Source organism: Callorhinchus milii, unplaced genomic scaffold (assembly GCF_018977255.1).
Source record: "Callorhinchus milii isolate IMCB2004 unplaced genomic scaffold, IMCB_Cmil_1.0 Scaffold3, whole genome shotgun sequence".
Classification (NCBI taxonomy): Eukaryota; Metazoa; Chordata; class Chondrichthyes; order Chimaeriformes; family Callorhinchidae; genus Callorhinchus; species Callorhinchus milii.
In genome coordinates this window covers 8,423,819-8,436,917 of record NW_024704744.1, presented here as the reverse complement: position 1 = coordinate 8,436,917, position 13,099 = coordinate 8,423,819, and the positions used below count along the sequence as shown (strand labels likewise).

Sequence of the window (13,099 nt, the reverse complement as noted above, 5' to 3'; positions counted from 1 at the left end):
ATAGAACTGAGGGAGCTTTCTTCTTTGTCTGGCTATCTACTTCTTGTTGCTAATCTCAATGCAAAAAGTGTTTCATTCTTTAGCACATCACGCAGCAGTTCCCTCAGTAATGTTTCATAAAACTCTTCACCCTGGCTGGGAAATCCAGGCAAAAGAGGGAAATAACTAGTGAAGGAGAGTCCAAAAGAAAATGTTTACACAAAAGGCCATGAGAACTTGGAACAGACTGCCTTAAGAGGGCCATAGATACAGAGTTGGTTGAGGCATTCAAGAGCCTTGGTCTCTTATCTCTCACTTTGACAACCACAAAAATTCACCCCCAAATTTAAACACATTTAAGATACTCAGATTTCCATTTAGATTAAATTTTTGTACCATTGCCGCATGATCCAAGCAGAGAGTCTTAACAAAAGATAATGTTAGAATTTTTTTATTGCATGGCGATACCTTAATGTTATCACTACATATGTTTTAATCTTTTTTTAAAAGAAACACAAGATTATGTTCACTTTTACACTTTCAGATACTGTTTTATTTCACACTCCATCTCACAACTTTTGATACTCGTGTAGCTCAGTGTTTAGAGCGCTCGCCTTGCAAGCGAGACACCTGGGTTCAATTCCAGACAGTACGAAACCTTGGGCAAGTTTCCTTACTCCACACGCCTAATAATACTCCCTCCAAAACAAAAAACAATAATAAATTGATCATTTTCAATCCACGACTGTTTGTGGGACATTGCTGTGTGTAATTGGCTGTCGCGTTTCGCCCACAAATATACAGTCAATTCACTTTACAGCATATTCTGTGAAGCACTTTGAGACGTCTATAAGACGTGAAAAGCGCTATATCAAATACAAGGATTATTATTATTAATTGAAATCTTAGTTGATTAAAACTAGACTGGGCGGCAGTGCTCTAGCCTAGAGAGTCCTGATCTACCCTTTTGTTTCATGTTTTCCTGTAATGGAACTAATGTCACAGTTCATTGTTTTTAGCTCAATTCTAATTCGTAGGTCAGTAACTTATTGAACTGAATAATATTGAGCATCAAAGTGAATCGTTTAAAACCTAGGCCTTTGCAGTTAATTTCAAATAGAAGCCTTAACCTTCTTTGCCCTTAATGTATCGCAACATCATTGTTTAGCGTTTTTGTCATAATTCAAACATGAATTTCGAGATAGAAACCTGATGCATTCTGACTCATAAGTTGTTTGGAAGTACTGAAAGCTAGCTCTTAATATGATAACATCATTATTTACTTTCCAGCATTGAATGGGGGATATTTCAAAAGCTAGACGAACCTGAATTTCATGATGGCTTTTAGATCTTTGACAAGATTAATTGACAGCTTCATTCAAGCGTGTTTATGACTGGCTATGGAGAATAACAACTGGTGCCATCTTTTGCTATAGTTATGACTAGATTACATTTTTGAGAAAGCACACAAGATGAGTAAACAGTCAGTTCTGGTATGTAACTAATAGATGCAGTGTAGTTCCCTTGTTGCACCGTTCTGTATGAGCATGTTCAAACCACAGGATATGTAATGCTGAGAAAACAAGCAAGTTAATTGGAGCCTTCAAGCACAGATTTTGATTTGCTTCTTGACTCCACACAAAAGGCCATCTCTTGCCATAGGTCACCCATACACAGAAGAAATGTTTGAAAGGATGTGTCGGAAGCAAAACATTTGTGCATCATCAGAGGCAAAAGGGTTGGATAGTCTAGCTTGAAGATGTCATTGTTACTATAAATCATAATGTTCTGGTAGTGTCCTACTTACTGTGCATTTGTAGCGGGTGAGATAACAGCTGTTTCCTTCCACTTTTCTTTGAGAGTCAGAATGTACCCCAGTGAAAAGTAGTGAAACTGACGAACGTTACTGGTACATTTCAGTAATGTCTCTTTGACTTGAATCTTCAACATCGATGGAGTTTTGGCTCTAACACTTCAATCCTTCATACAATTTAAAAAAAAGGTTCAAATGAAGAAGCTGCCCCATTTGATTTCACTTTCTTTAAAATAGATTCATTAAACCATCCAGTGCATTGCTTGGACCTCAACTACTCTTTCTTGTAATCTGTTATAACTGTTGAGTGTCCCTGGTTTGAAGAAATACTTACTGGTGTCTGTCTCAAAATTGCTCTTTAAAACCATAACCCTGTTCCCACTTAACCTACTGCCTTGGCAAACCATAAAAGTATTGTTCTAAGTTTACTTTCTCTATCCTATAAAGAATTAATGTATCCTTTGACTACCCTCTTCTTTTTTGCTTAAGCCAGTTACTAATCCATGCCTGTCTTATACTTGATACTCACTGACATACGTTTATAGAGGATCCTCTTATGCAGTATGAAGTCTGGTTGATGTTCAATGTTTACTCAGACTTGTCCGTGAGCTGATAAAACCATTCAAATAAAGCCTACAATGAAACCACCCAAATTAAGAGAAAAGGCCTTTATAATGAAAATTTCTAGCCAATCCCATTACTTCTGAGTGAACCAAAAATCCTTAAATGTCAAGAATTTGTTCTGAATTATTTGATGATCACGTTGACTAATAATTGAATTTTGACAAACAAGAAAAATGAGTGTAATGTGGAATATAAAGCAGTCCTGTCTCAGTCTGGCCCAAGTGAATCACAAGGTTATGGGTTTGAATGCTACAACAGAATTTGAACTCATAATGTAGGTTGACAGTCCAGTACAAAACAGAGTGAAAGTTGACTTGCTTGAGGTGCTCTCCTTGAGATTAGACTTTTAACTCATGTTCCCTCTTGCCATTTCATGAGGTTTAGGTGAACATTAAAGATCTCCATGGCACTATTTTGAAGCAGAGCATGAGTTCTGGTGTTCTTCCCTCATCCAAGTTTAGCCATTTCATTGCTGTTTCTAGGATGTTGCTGCTGGATTTAGCTTCATCACAACATCCCCTATACTTTAAAGGCAATCATGGTGTGAACCACTTTGGAAATTTTTGACCTAAGTAAGGCACTATATCTAATGCAAGCATTTATTAATAATTATCCTTAAAAATAAATGTGGATTCAACTGTAGCGGTGTTATAAAATTTTCATTTATTAATAGCTCTTCAGTATAACTAATTTTAAGCACTTATCATACAATTTTATTGTACATGGTTTACCAGAAAATGCTGACTACATGAGGTTAATTTCATTTGTTGTTGATCCATTTGCAGGGCTCCCTCTTGAAGTCCTGGTGTATATATTTCGATGGGTAGTGTCGGGTGACTTGGACTTAAGATCCTTAGAGCAACTGTCTTTGGTCTGTCGAGGATTTTACATTTGTGCAAGGTATGATCTGTGAATAACCAAAATACACAAGGGGGTTATTTCCTTCTACTGGTGGAGAATTTCATAGATGTCAGTTGCCTTCCAATCCTTCATTCACTTAATGGACACTTGTCTATTATTCATGTGTGAGCCCTGACAGTAAGGATCAACAGGTATTGGACTCTGTAGGCCTAGGAATACTACAGACCCACCTGGCTCAGGAATAGGATAACCGAGACTCCCAGAAGATCAACTAATTTCTGATATTTCATTGCTAGAGGGCTGATCCTGGGGCAGCTCAGCCTCAAAGAGATGCCTTTACTCCTCTCCCCCACCCTCAAGGGTGTTAGTCAGTAGATAGTACAAAATAGTACAAATATCAGCAGAAGCTAACTTTTACTGAAGGTTTTATTTTATTTGACAGAGATCCTGAAATCTGGCATTTAGCCTGCCTGAAGGTTTGGGGTAGAAGCTGCAGTAAACTGCAGTATGCCTCTTGGAGACAGATGTTTCTGGAAAGACCTCGTGTCCGATTTGATGGTGAGTTGAGAATATATGTAGTCATATAAAGTAATTGTAATCATGAAATAATTTGCATACATGTTGAAAAAATTTAATTTTGCACAGGTCACAGCAAAAAATCTAGGAAATCCAATATATAATCTGACAATGACTAGATTGCGGGTGGGGTAAAGAGTTGCACATGGCAGGTAAGGCTGCTGCTCTCTAAATTGGATTGGCCCTTAACAAACAGTCCTAATTAGAGAGTACACTGGTCATAGACAGTTCCTCCTAACAAATGTAATATCCCTACCCTGGGCCAAAGGGGCTAACTGGCTAACTCGTAAAATACAGTCTTAAACATTTTGAAGCAAGTTTCCTGTAAGTTCTTGTAATAATTATCGAAAACTGACTTGAAAGTTAAAACTGAATTCAACAATTTGCTAAATTCTCCACACTCTGAAATGCCATGTTAATAGAGTAAATCTAGATTGAAGTTGAATTTCTATCTCATAGGCTTGTGTAGATGGTCAATCAATAAATTCTATGCAGCTTCATACATGCAATGCAGTAAGGCTATGTATTTGCAAATGGAACTTGCCAAAGGGGAAGCTAAAAGAGCCCTAGGAATGTTAGTTGACAGCTCATCATGTCAAAACAGTATGAGATGACACAAACAAGGCAACCAGGATGCACAGCTGTTTTGCCAAATCAGTTGAGTTCACATCCCCATATGTTAAAAACTAAAGGGATTTTTAAAAACTGAAATGTTTAAAGGATATGGAGATAGTGCGGGTAAATGGAATTAGGTTAGAAGATCAGCCATGATCTTATTAAATGGCGGGGCAGGCTCGAGGGGCCGAATGGCCTACTCCTGCTCCTATTTCTTATGTTCTTATGTTATATGTAAGCTACATATTGCATAGGGCAATTTCAGAACAAGAGTAAGTTGCAGGTGGACAGAGCTGTCAAAAAAGCTAATGGAATCTTAGGTTTCATAAATAGGGGTATTGAATACAAAAGCAAAGAGGTAATGCTAAACTTGAATAGTTAGACCACAGTTAGAATATTATGGAGTTTTGTAGCTCAGTGGTTAGAGCAATCGCCTCGCAAACAAGAGGACCTGGGTTTGATTCCTGGCAGGGTGAAACTTTGGGCAAGTTTCCTTACTCCACACGCCTCTGTTTATCTAGCAGTAAGTAAGAACTTGGTTGTTAGTCAATTGGCGGATCACTTTTCTGGGGGTAATAATCCCTCTAAAATTAATAATAATAATTTGGTCACTCAATTCCCGACTGTTTATGGGACACTGCTGTGCGCAATTGGCTACCGTGTTTCGCCCACAAATATACAGTCAATTAACTTTACAGTATATTCTGTGAAGCGCTTGAGACGTATCAAAGACTTGACAAGGCGCTATATCAAATCCAAGGATTATTATTATGTCCAGTATTGGTCATCCCACTTTGGGGAAAAATGTCAAGGCAATTTAGGGGGTGCAGAGAAGATTTACTAGGATGATACCAGGGATGACTGGTTTGGTCTGTGAGCAAAGACTGAAGTAAATGGGACTTTTTTCGCTGGAACAAAGAGGTTGAGAGGTGACCTGATAGAAGTCCGTAATGTTATTAGGGGTTTTGGTAAAGTCAATAGGGAGAAATTATTCCTACTAGTCAGTAGTAGGAATCAGTAACAAGGGTGCATCAATTTAAGATTCTAAACAAGCAAATGAAGAGGTTGGGAGATATTTCCATAAGCACAGAGTAATTAGCATATGGGAGCGGTGGCACAATCCATATTGGCCTTCAAGTGGAAATAAACAAATATTTTAAACAGTTAGTTAGAGTTATGGGAATAGAACAGGTAAACGTAACTGAAAAGATTGTTCTTGTTGGACTCGACACCGACACGATGAGCTGAATGACCTCCTTTTGTTCCGCAAATTTCTATGGTTTCTCTTTACCCAGAGGAAAATTAATGACTGGAACAGGTTGCCAGGAAAGGTGGCAGAGGCTAGGGCATTGGACTAATTTAAAAAGCAGCTTGATACAGTGATGGTATGACGCTAAGTAGGGTATTCTAGAGGAATGAGATCTAATGGACCAAACGACCTTCTTCATCCAAACTCATCTTGTGAAATGAACAAGTACAATCAGTAAATTTTAGTAAAGCTATGTCATGGTTTTTCAAAAAATAATATAGAACCCTCTGAACCTTTTTATTCTAGCAAATGCAATCAAAACTATTTTGATCTAATATAATTGGAAGCAAAGCACTAAACAAACGAATAACATTCCAGTTCCTATTTCCATTGCAGTGGTACTGTTGAGAGCTAACTTTGAAATTAAAATGTGGTAGCTAGCCTCTATGGAATGAATGTGTTTTTTTAAACTATCTTACTGTTTTGGAAATTCAATTGATGATGATAGCTTATCCATCTTGACATACACGTACTTGTAAACCAACTCTTGATACCTGATAGTGCTGGTATTTCTGTAGGTGTGTATATCAACAAGACGACCTACATACGTCAAGGGGAAGAATCTCTGGATGGTTTCTACAGGGCTTGGCATCAGGTGGAATATTATAGGTAGATGTTCTTTTTCTAAATCAAAAAGAAAATTGTGAGAGGAAAAAAGTTTATTGGTTTATCTTTAAGCTCTCTGCTGTTTTTGATACTGTCAATTCCATCCTTTTCCTCTGTCTTTCCTTCCTGCTCCACTTCCAAAGCTCTGTCTTTTCTTGGTTTCATTCTTACTTTTCCCCAAGTTTTCACTGTCTCCTAAAATGGCTTCTCCTTCCTGTTTCCACAAGTCACATACAATGTACTTTAGAGCTCTATCCTTGGTTCTCTCCTTCACCATCTATGTGCCTCCCATCAGTAAAGTCATCCATAAGCATGGGGTCCACTGCAACATGTACATAGATGATACCCAACTCTCTGCCTCTATCCTCAATTCCAGCATAGAGTCGTTCTGACCAATTGTCTGTCACATCAAGTCCTGGAGGAGTTTCAACTTTCTACACCTCAGTGTCAATAAGACTGAGGATGTATTTTCACTGCAGACGCTAACCAAATAAATCTGCATAGTTGCAGGCTCCACTTTAAGGAGCCATTGCAGAATCTCTGTGTTCTGTTTGATGCCTAACTATGCTTCAAATGTTACATTCAGGCTCTCGCTTGCTCTGCTTTCCCTTTCACAACTTCGCTGGTCTCCATCACTATCCCAGCCATTCTAGCCATTCCTCAGCAAGTCAGTCTGGCTCATTGGTAGCACTCTTGCCTCTAAGTCAGAAGGTTGTGGGTTCGAGCTCCATGTCAGGACTTGGAATAGTCTAAGAGGATACTCCAATGTAGTCGAAACACAAAATACTACAGATGCTGGAAATCTGAAACAAAAACAGAATTCACTGGGAACACTCAGCAGGTCAGGCAGCATCTATGGAGAATGTAGTGCACTCCAATATAGTGCCCCTGGGGGTATGTTGCATTGTCAGAGATGCCGTCCTTGAAGGATAAGATGATAATCTGAGGTCTTGTCTGCCTGTTCAGGTAGTTGCTGAAGATCCCATGCCACAATTTAAAAAGATAAGGGAGTTTCTCCCGGCAACCTGGCCAACAAATTCTCCAAATAAAATTGGACACGTGGCTGTTTCTGGGACATTGCTGTGCACAAACTGGCTGCTGTGTTTCACCCACATAATATGCAGTCAATCCCCAGTACATCCTGTGAAGTGCTTTGAGACATCTCAAAGACATGTCCTCTCCCCCTAGACCTCCATCATGCCGGAGTCCCTCTGTCTTGAAGCTAATCTGTTCCAATAATGTAGCAATCTGCAGCAAATGAGCTGAAATATCAATGCAAGGATAATTATATTTTAATAAAGAGACCAATGAGCATTAGTTGAGTCACTTTCATCATGTCCAAGCAGTGAGAGATAACAATGAACTAAATTGGCTAAATTGGCAAATAAGAGGATCGTTGGAAAAGTGCAGAAGAAAACAGCAATACTGATCCCCAAAATGTTAGTTGGATGAGCTACTTGAAACAATAATTATATTCCTTGCATTTGATATCTTCGAGACGTCTCAAAGCGCTTCACAGATTATACTGTAAAGTGAATTGAGTGTATATTTTGTGGCCGAAATTAGGTCCCGTTTGCCTGTTCAGGTGGTCAATAAGGATCCCATGGCACTGTGAACAGCAGTGATCCTGGAATTGAGGATAGAGGCAGAGAGTTGGGTATCATGCAACTGTTCAGTTGAGGCTTTTCAGCCTCAAAATGTGTTGGTATTCTGAAAGTATGAGATCAAAGAGCCTTTTTCATCTCTATCTCTTGTGATCATGGTTATCTATTCGCCCACAAATATACAGTCAATTCACTTTACAGTATATTCTGTGAAGCGCTTTGGGACGTCCTCCCAATGTGAAAAGCGCTATGTTAAATGCAAGGATTATTATTATTATTATTGCTGTGGATTTACTATTACAATCTTGTTTATTTTTCTTGTTGCACGTAAACCAGGTACCTGCGATTTTTCGCAGATGGGCAGGCAATGATGCTGACTACACCCGAGGATCCTCAAACTGTAGTCCCCCGTCTATGCACCAGGAATCCAAGGTAATGATTAAACGTTGTTTAAAAGTTCTGAAAACGCCACAATATATGACTTAAAGGCAACTTAAAGGAAGGAAGCCAGTCTCATTGGCAATTTTTAAACATGTTTGCGGAACACTGCTGAAGCGTCTCACCCACAAAATACACAGTCAATCTACTTTGCAGTACATTCTGTGAAGCACTTTGAGATGTCTCAATGACGTGATAAGGTATTATCAAATGCAAGGATTATTATTATTAATTCCTCATCTTGCTCAATAATTTCCATAAAAACCTGTATACCTTCACCTGTAGTTGCAATTCCTATCCTGGCTGCATATATGATTGCTATGTTAGACTGTCACTAACTACCAACCCCAGAGCAAACAGGAATGGATGGTTTCTTGCCGATAGGATAATAAATTTGGGCTTTTCAGTGATACAAATCTGTCACAGCAGTTGTCTTCAAAAATCTGATCTAGGGAGTATGTTGCAGCTTAATTTCTTCTGTAATCTTCAAACAAAGCATTTATTTGGCTCAAATGTAAACTAGGAAAAATAGTTCAAAAAATGTTAATTTGAGTGCAAAGTATGATTAATGTTGAGTCACAACGCACCAACAGATTCATTGTCAGTGATGAAGTATTTCGGATGAAACCTCTCCTTTCTTAGACCAATAACTGAGTTGTTTTCTGCTCCACCTTAGAATTGATGCTGTCCTCTTTGGTCATTATCGTCTGTCACCAGAAACCGATAATCAAACCAAAGTCTTTGTTGTTCTGGCTAAGAAGAAGGAGGAGGTAGGTATGGACAAAAAGACATTGTCAATTGGTGTGTGGACAAACCGTGTTCTACTGTTGCTAGAAAAGTGAAAAAAGTAATCTGAATACTGTGGCTACAAGACTACAAAATTCTGATAAGATAATTTACCTGTTTATAAATATAGAATTCCATTTATTACCAAGTTTAGCCACTGTGACCGGTGTTTTTCCATTAGAAACACATGTTTTTCTTATAATGGAAATGGTATTTTTTTCATTATAAAGACATTCACAAAATATACAATCAATTCACTTTATAATATACTCTGTGAAACTCTTTGAGACATCTCAATGATGTGAAAAGGCGCTGTATGAAATTAAGGGTTATTGTTACAATTATTTAATGGCATGAGGAATTGTTCACCTAAAATACAACTATCTGTTCAGGAAGAAGTGCAGAAGACAAGTTATAAATGTATTTATTTGTTTAAAGCAGAAGCTGCCAGAGTATCAGAAAAACAGATATTACCGTCGTTCTAGTCCTGCTGCTGAAACTGAACACAATTTTCACGTGGGATTACAACTCTGTCCCAGTGGTCGACAACGATTTAACAAGCTGATCTGGCTTCATCATTCATGCCACATTACCTACAAGTAAGTATTATAATCAAGCATTGGCAGCAAAAAAAACGTGCGATTTAGCAGTTCACATCAGAAATTATATGACCCTTAAAGTGGATATATTTAGCTTTTTGCCACTTATAATTTCGCCCACAAAATATACAGGTGAGGTCAGGCTTGGCTGTGATGGCCTTTACAGTCAAGTGGCTCGCTAAAGCTCACACATTATCATTGGCTACTTGGGCAGGGTATTGGAGGGCAGTCGGCACCTGTGCAACTGCACCAAAGCATGAGGTGGCTGGCACCAGCAGCAGGTATAAAGCCAATTGGGAGAAAAAAATTAAAAGTTTTTGACAGCAATCGTTTTTTTTAAAAAAAGAGAAAATTGGACCACAAACCTGTTGATGATCAATGTGGACATTAATTTCAGCTTGTGATATAAGGTAGGGATGTTTGTGTTCAGAATGTATATTATGGCATTTAAATATTTTCGAAAATGTTGGGTAAGCCATTCCTTTGTCGTGTCATGTTTGATTTAGAGAACACACTGTTTCTGTAAAGAAATTACTATATGTAATCTCTGAAATTTGTTTTCTTTCAGATCAACTGGTGAAACTGTTGTGACTGCATTTGACATCGATAAGATGTACACGCCATTGTTCTTTGCTCGTGTGAAGAGCTTTACAGCGTTTGCAGAAACCCCTCTTTAATTTCATTTGGTTAACCATTTAGTTCAGATTCATGGCAAAGCACTTTGATTTTCAATCGTTTTGCATGAGTGCAATGATGCAAGTTTAATAATGACCGGACAATGTTGCCTTGGATTTGTATAGGACATGGCTCAATCAGTGTGTAGTTTTAACAATTGTTGAATGGCAAGAAAAATGTCAGAATTATTTAGTTACATAAAGTCACTGACTCATATTTTAAAGTGATCTATGTAAGGGAGTTTTGCAATATCTCCATTGAGCCTGAGAAAGCTTAAATATTTGGCTTAAATAATAACATGTCATTTTATGAGCTATCCTTGGTAGCGTTGTTTAAATTTACGGATAATGTATTGTTATTGTCAGAATTTTTGCACAGGTTTACCGATGTAAACTTGTGTGAGCTGGCTACTTTGTACTATAAATAGATTCATTCACATCATCGGTGACATCGCAGGAAGATGAACATGGTCCCTTCATACCTTCTGACGTAAATGCTTTTACAAATTTAGAGATTTTTTTATTTACTCAATCTGAAAAATTATTCAATGGGTAACGAGGTAAATAAATGTTTTCTTCCAATTGTCTCTGGTGTTATTTATTGCCTCCTCTGACAGACTTTTCCACCTTACTAAAACATAGTATCATGTGCCGAATGCTCTTTCAATTTAATTTTCTTTTTAAAAAATTGCCTCTTCCCCAATATGCTTGGATCCAAGTCTGATCCTGACCTTGTCCAATTCTCATTTCAGAGTGGATTCTAACACCAGTCAAAAGTAGGAACACTGGCAGATTTCTCTAAACTTCAAAAGGAAAGCAAAGTTTATGAAGAAGATTTGTAAGTAGGGAGAATAGGAGTTACACTAGTTTTCCAGCACCTTTTATGAAACGAAGGGGGCTCCAAGAAAACTTTCTGAAAGATTGTGATTACTCCAGTTTCCATTCTCATAGCCTGTGCACAAGCATTACCCCAGTGGATGAACTTTAAGATACTTGCCATTATCTTCAAATACCTTTATGGCATCCTCACCCCTTCTTATCTATGCAATCCTCCAGCTCTACTTTGCTCTTCTGATTCTTAAGACCTACTGTTCCATTGTTAGTGGACAAGCCATCAGTCGCCATCCCTGTGACTTCCAGAACTCCATAGTGTCTTGCTGCTTCTCTTCCTACCTTCCAACCCTCTTAAAACTTATCTTTAGGACTACTGCTGGCCAAATTCAGTTTGTTGCTCTCTAATATCTGTTCAGTGCTTTGAGTTGAATGGAAGGAAGTATACAAGTGCAAGTTGTTGGAAGTTCAAAATTACAGGCAGAAGATACTACAAGAGCAGGGATTGTCTACAATTGTGCACTTTTATGGACAATTCGAAACCATTGGCAACATTAGTACAGAGAATGACAGACTTTTTTAATCCACTCGATTAGCAGGCTGTTAAAGAAAAGCCTGATGAGTTTAATTAGAAGTAGAGTAGCAAGATTTTTCTGGTAATGGAAAGATATCTGAGAACCCAAGATTTTACAAGCATTTTATTGGATTTTTAAAATGAACAAGTTTAAAAGGAAGTGGACATTTTTTATTTTTGGTGACTAAAAATCCAATGATTCTTTCCTGATCCCAACTCCCAGCTCGGGTGAACATCCTTGACGGTCCAGCGCTTTCAGACATTCTCCTCAGGTGAAAGGTGTTATACAAATGTAATTTATTGTTGATCTTTCTGGCTCCATTTTACATTGAACAGTGTCACTGCATAACTCTTACAATATGCACAGCTAATCGCTATTGTGAGACCATCTCCTGTCTTTTACCACAGCAACTTGTATTTACATAGTGCCCTTCACAAGGGTTAGCATCTTAGAGCGTTGAGAAGAATAAAATTCAAGCTTTGTGTCATTTTAATACCACTTCACGATCTTAATTGAATCTGATCTTCCCCCCCCTAATCTTTTGAGCCTTTGTGCTGTTATGAATGATAGGTTTTTGGACCTAAACCTAGATTTCTCAATTTAAAAAAGCCTTATTGTAAGTAACTAGGAATCTAGTTCTGTTTTTACAGAAATCTAGATTTCGTTTTTACATATAAAATGTCACATTTATGTATACAAATAACCAGAGGCAGTAAGAGTTATTTTTATGGCATTCTAGCAGTGCTCAAAAGTATACAATAAGAATGTGTGTGTTGCCATCTAATCATTTTACAGACCACATGGAATATTACAAGTTCTTCAAAGACTGACTACCCATCATATCACAACCCTGCTATCATAGTCATCAAACTTATTTGAGTTGCAGCTTGCAATACATTCTATATAAATAAATCCTATACAAATTCACTAAATAGTTGCTGCAAAATCCAGTGAGTACATTTCAACTAGGGCACTACCAATTACTGTTTGGTAAGTAAGATTGTTTTTAGACACTTGTCGTGGTAAGGTTAACAAAAACATAATAATATAAAATAATAATCCTTGCATTTGATATAGCGCCTTATCACGTCTTTGAGACATCTCAAAGCACTTCACAGAATATACTGTAAAGAATGACTACATTTTGTGGATGAAACAAGGCAGCCAGTTGCGCACGGCGGTGTCCTACAAACAATCGTGGATTGAACT

General features: G+C 37.9%; 1 protein-coding gene across 2 annotated transcripts in view; it reads left to right on the top strand.

Annotated features, from left to right (window-relative positions):
• fbxo9 (F-box protein 9) overlaps positions 1 to 11,071 on the top strand; it is a 32,259-nt gene extending 21,188 nt beyond the window's left edge. Inside the window, exons 6-12 of one of the 2 annotated variants that reach the window (XM_042332926.1) lie at positions 3,202 to 3,316; positions 3,720 to 3,835; positions 6,296 to 6,386; positions 8,324 to 8,419; positions 9,102 to 9,195; positions 9,653 to 9,810; positions 10,379 to 11,071. In XM_042332926.1, coding sequence (XP_042188860.1) covers positions 3,202 to 3,316; positions 3,720 to 3,835; positions 6,296 to 6,386; positions 8,324 to 8,419; positions 9,102 to 9,195; positions 9,653 to 9,810; positions 10,379 to 10,487 — 779 coding nt within the window. In that variant the 3' untranslated portion in view covers positions 10,488 to 11,071. Of the gene's footprint in view, positions 1 to 3,201; positions 3,317 to 3,719; positions 3,836 to 6,295; positions 6,387 to 8,323; positions 8,420 to 9,101; positions 9,196 to 9,649; positions 9,811 to 10,378 lie in introns of both variants that reach the window. The other variant, XM_007894050.2, reaches the window with a different exon arrangement.
• Positions 11,072 to 13,099: the final 2,028 nt, after the last annotated feature.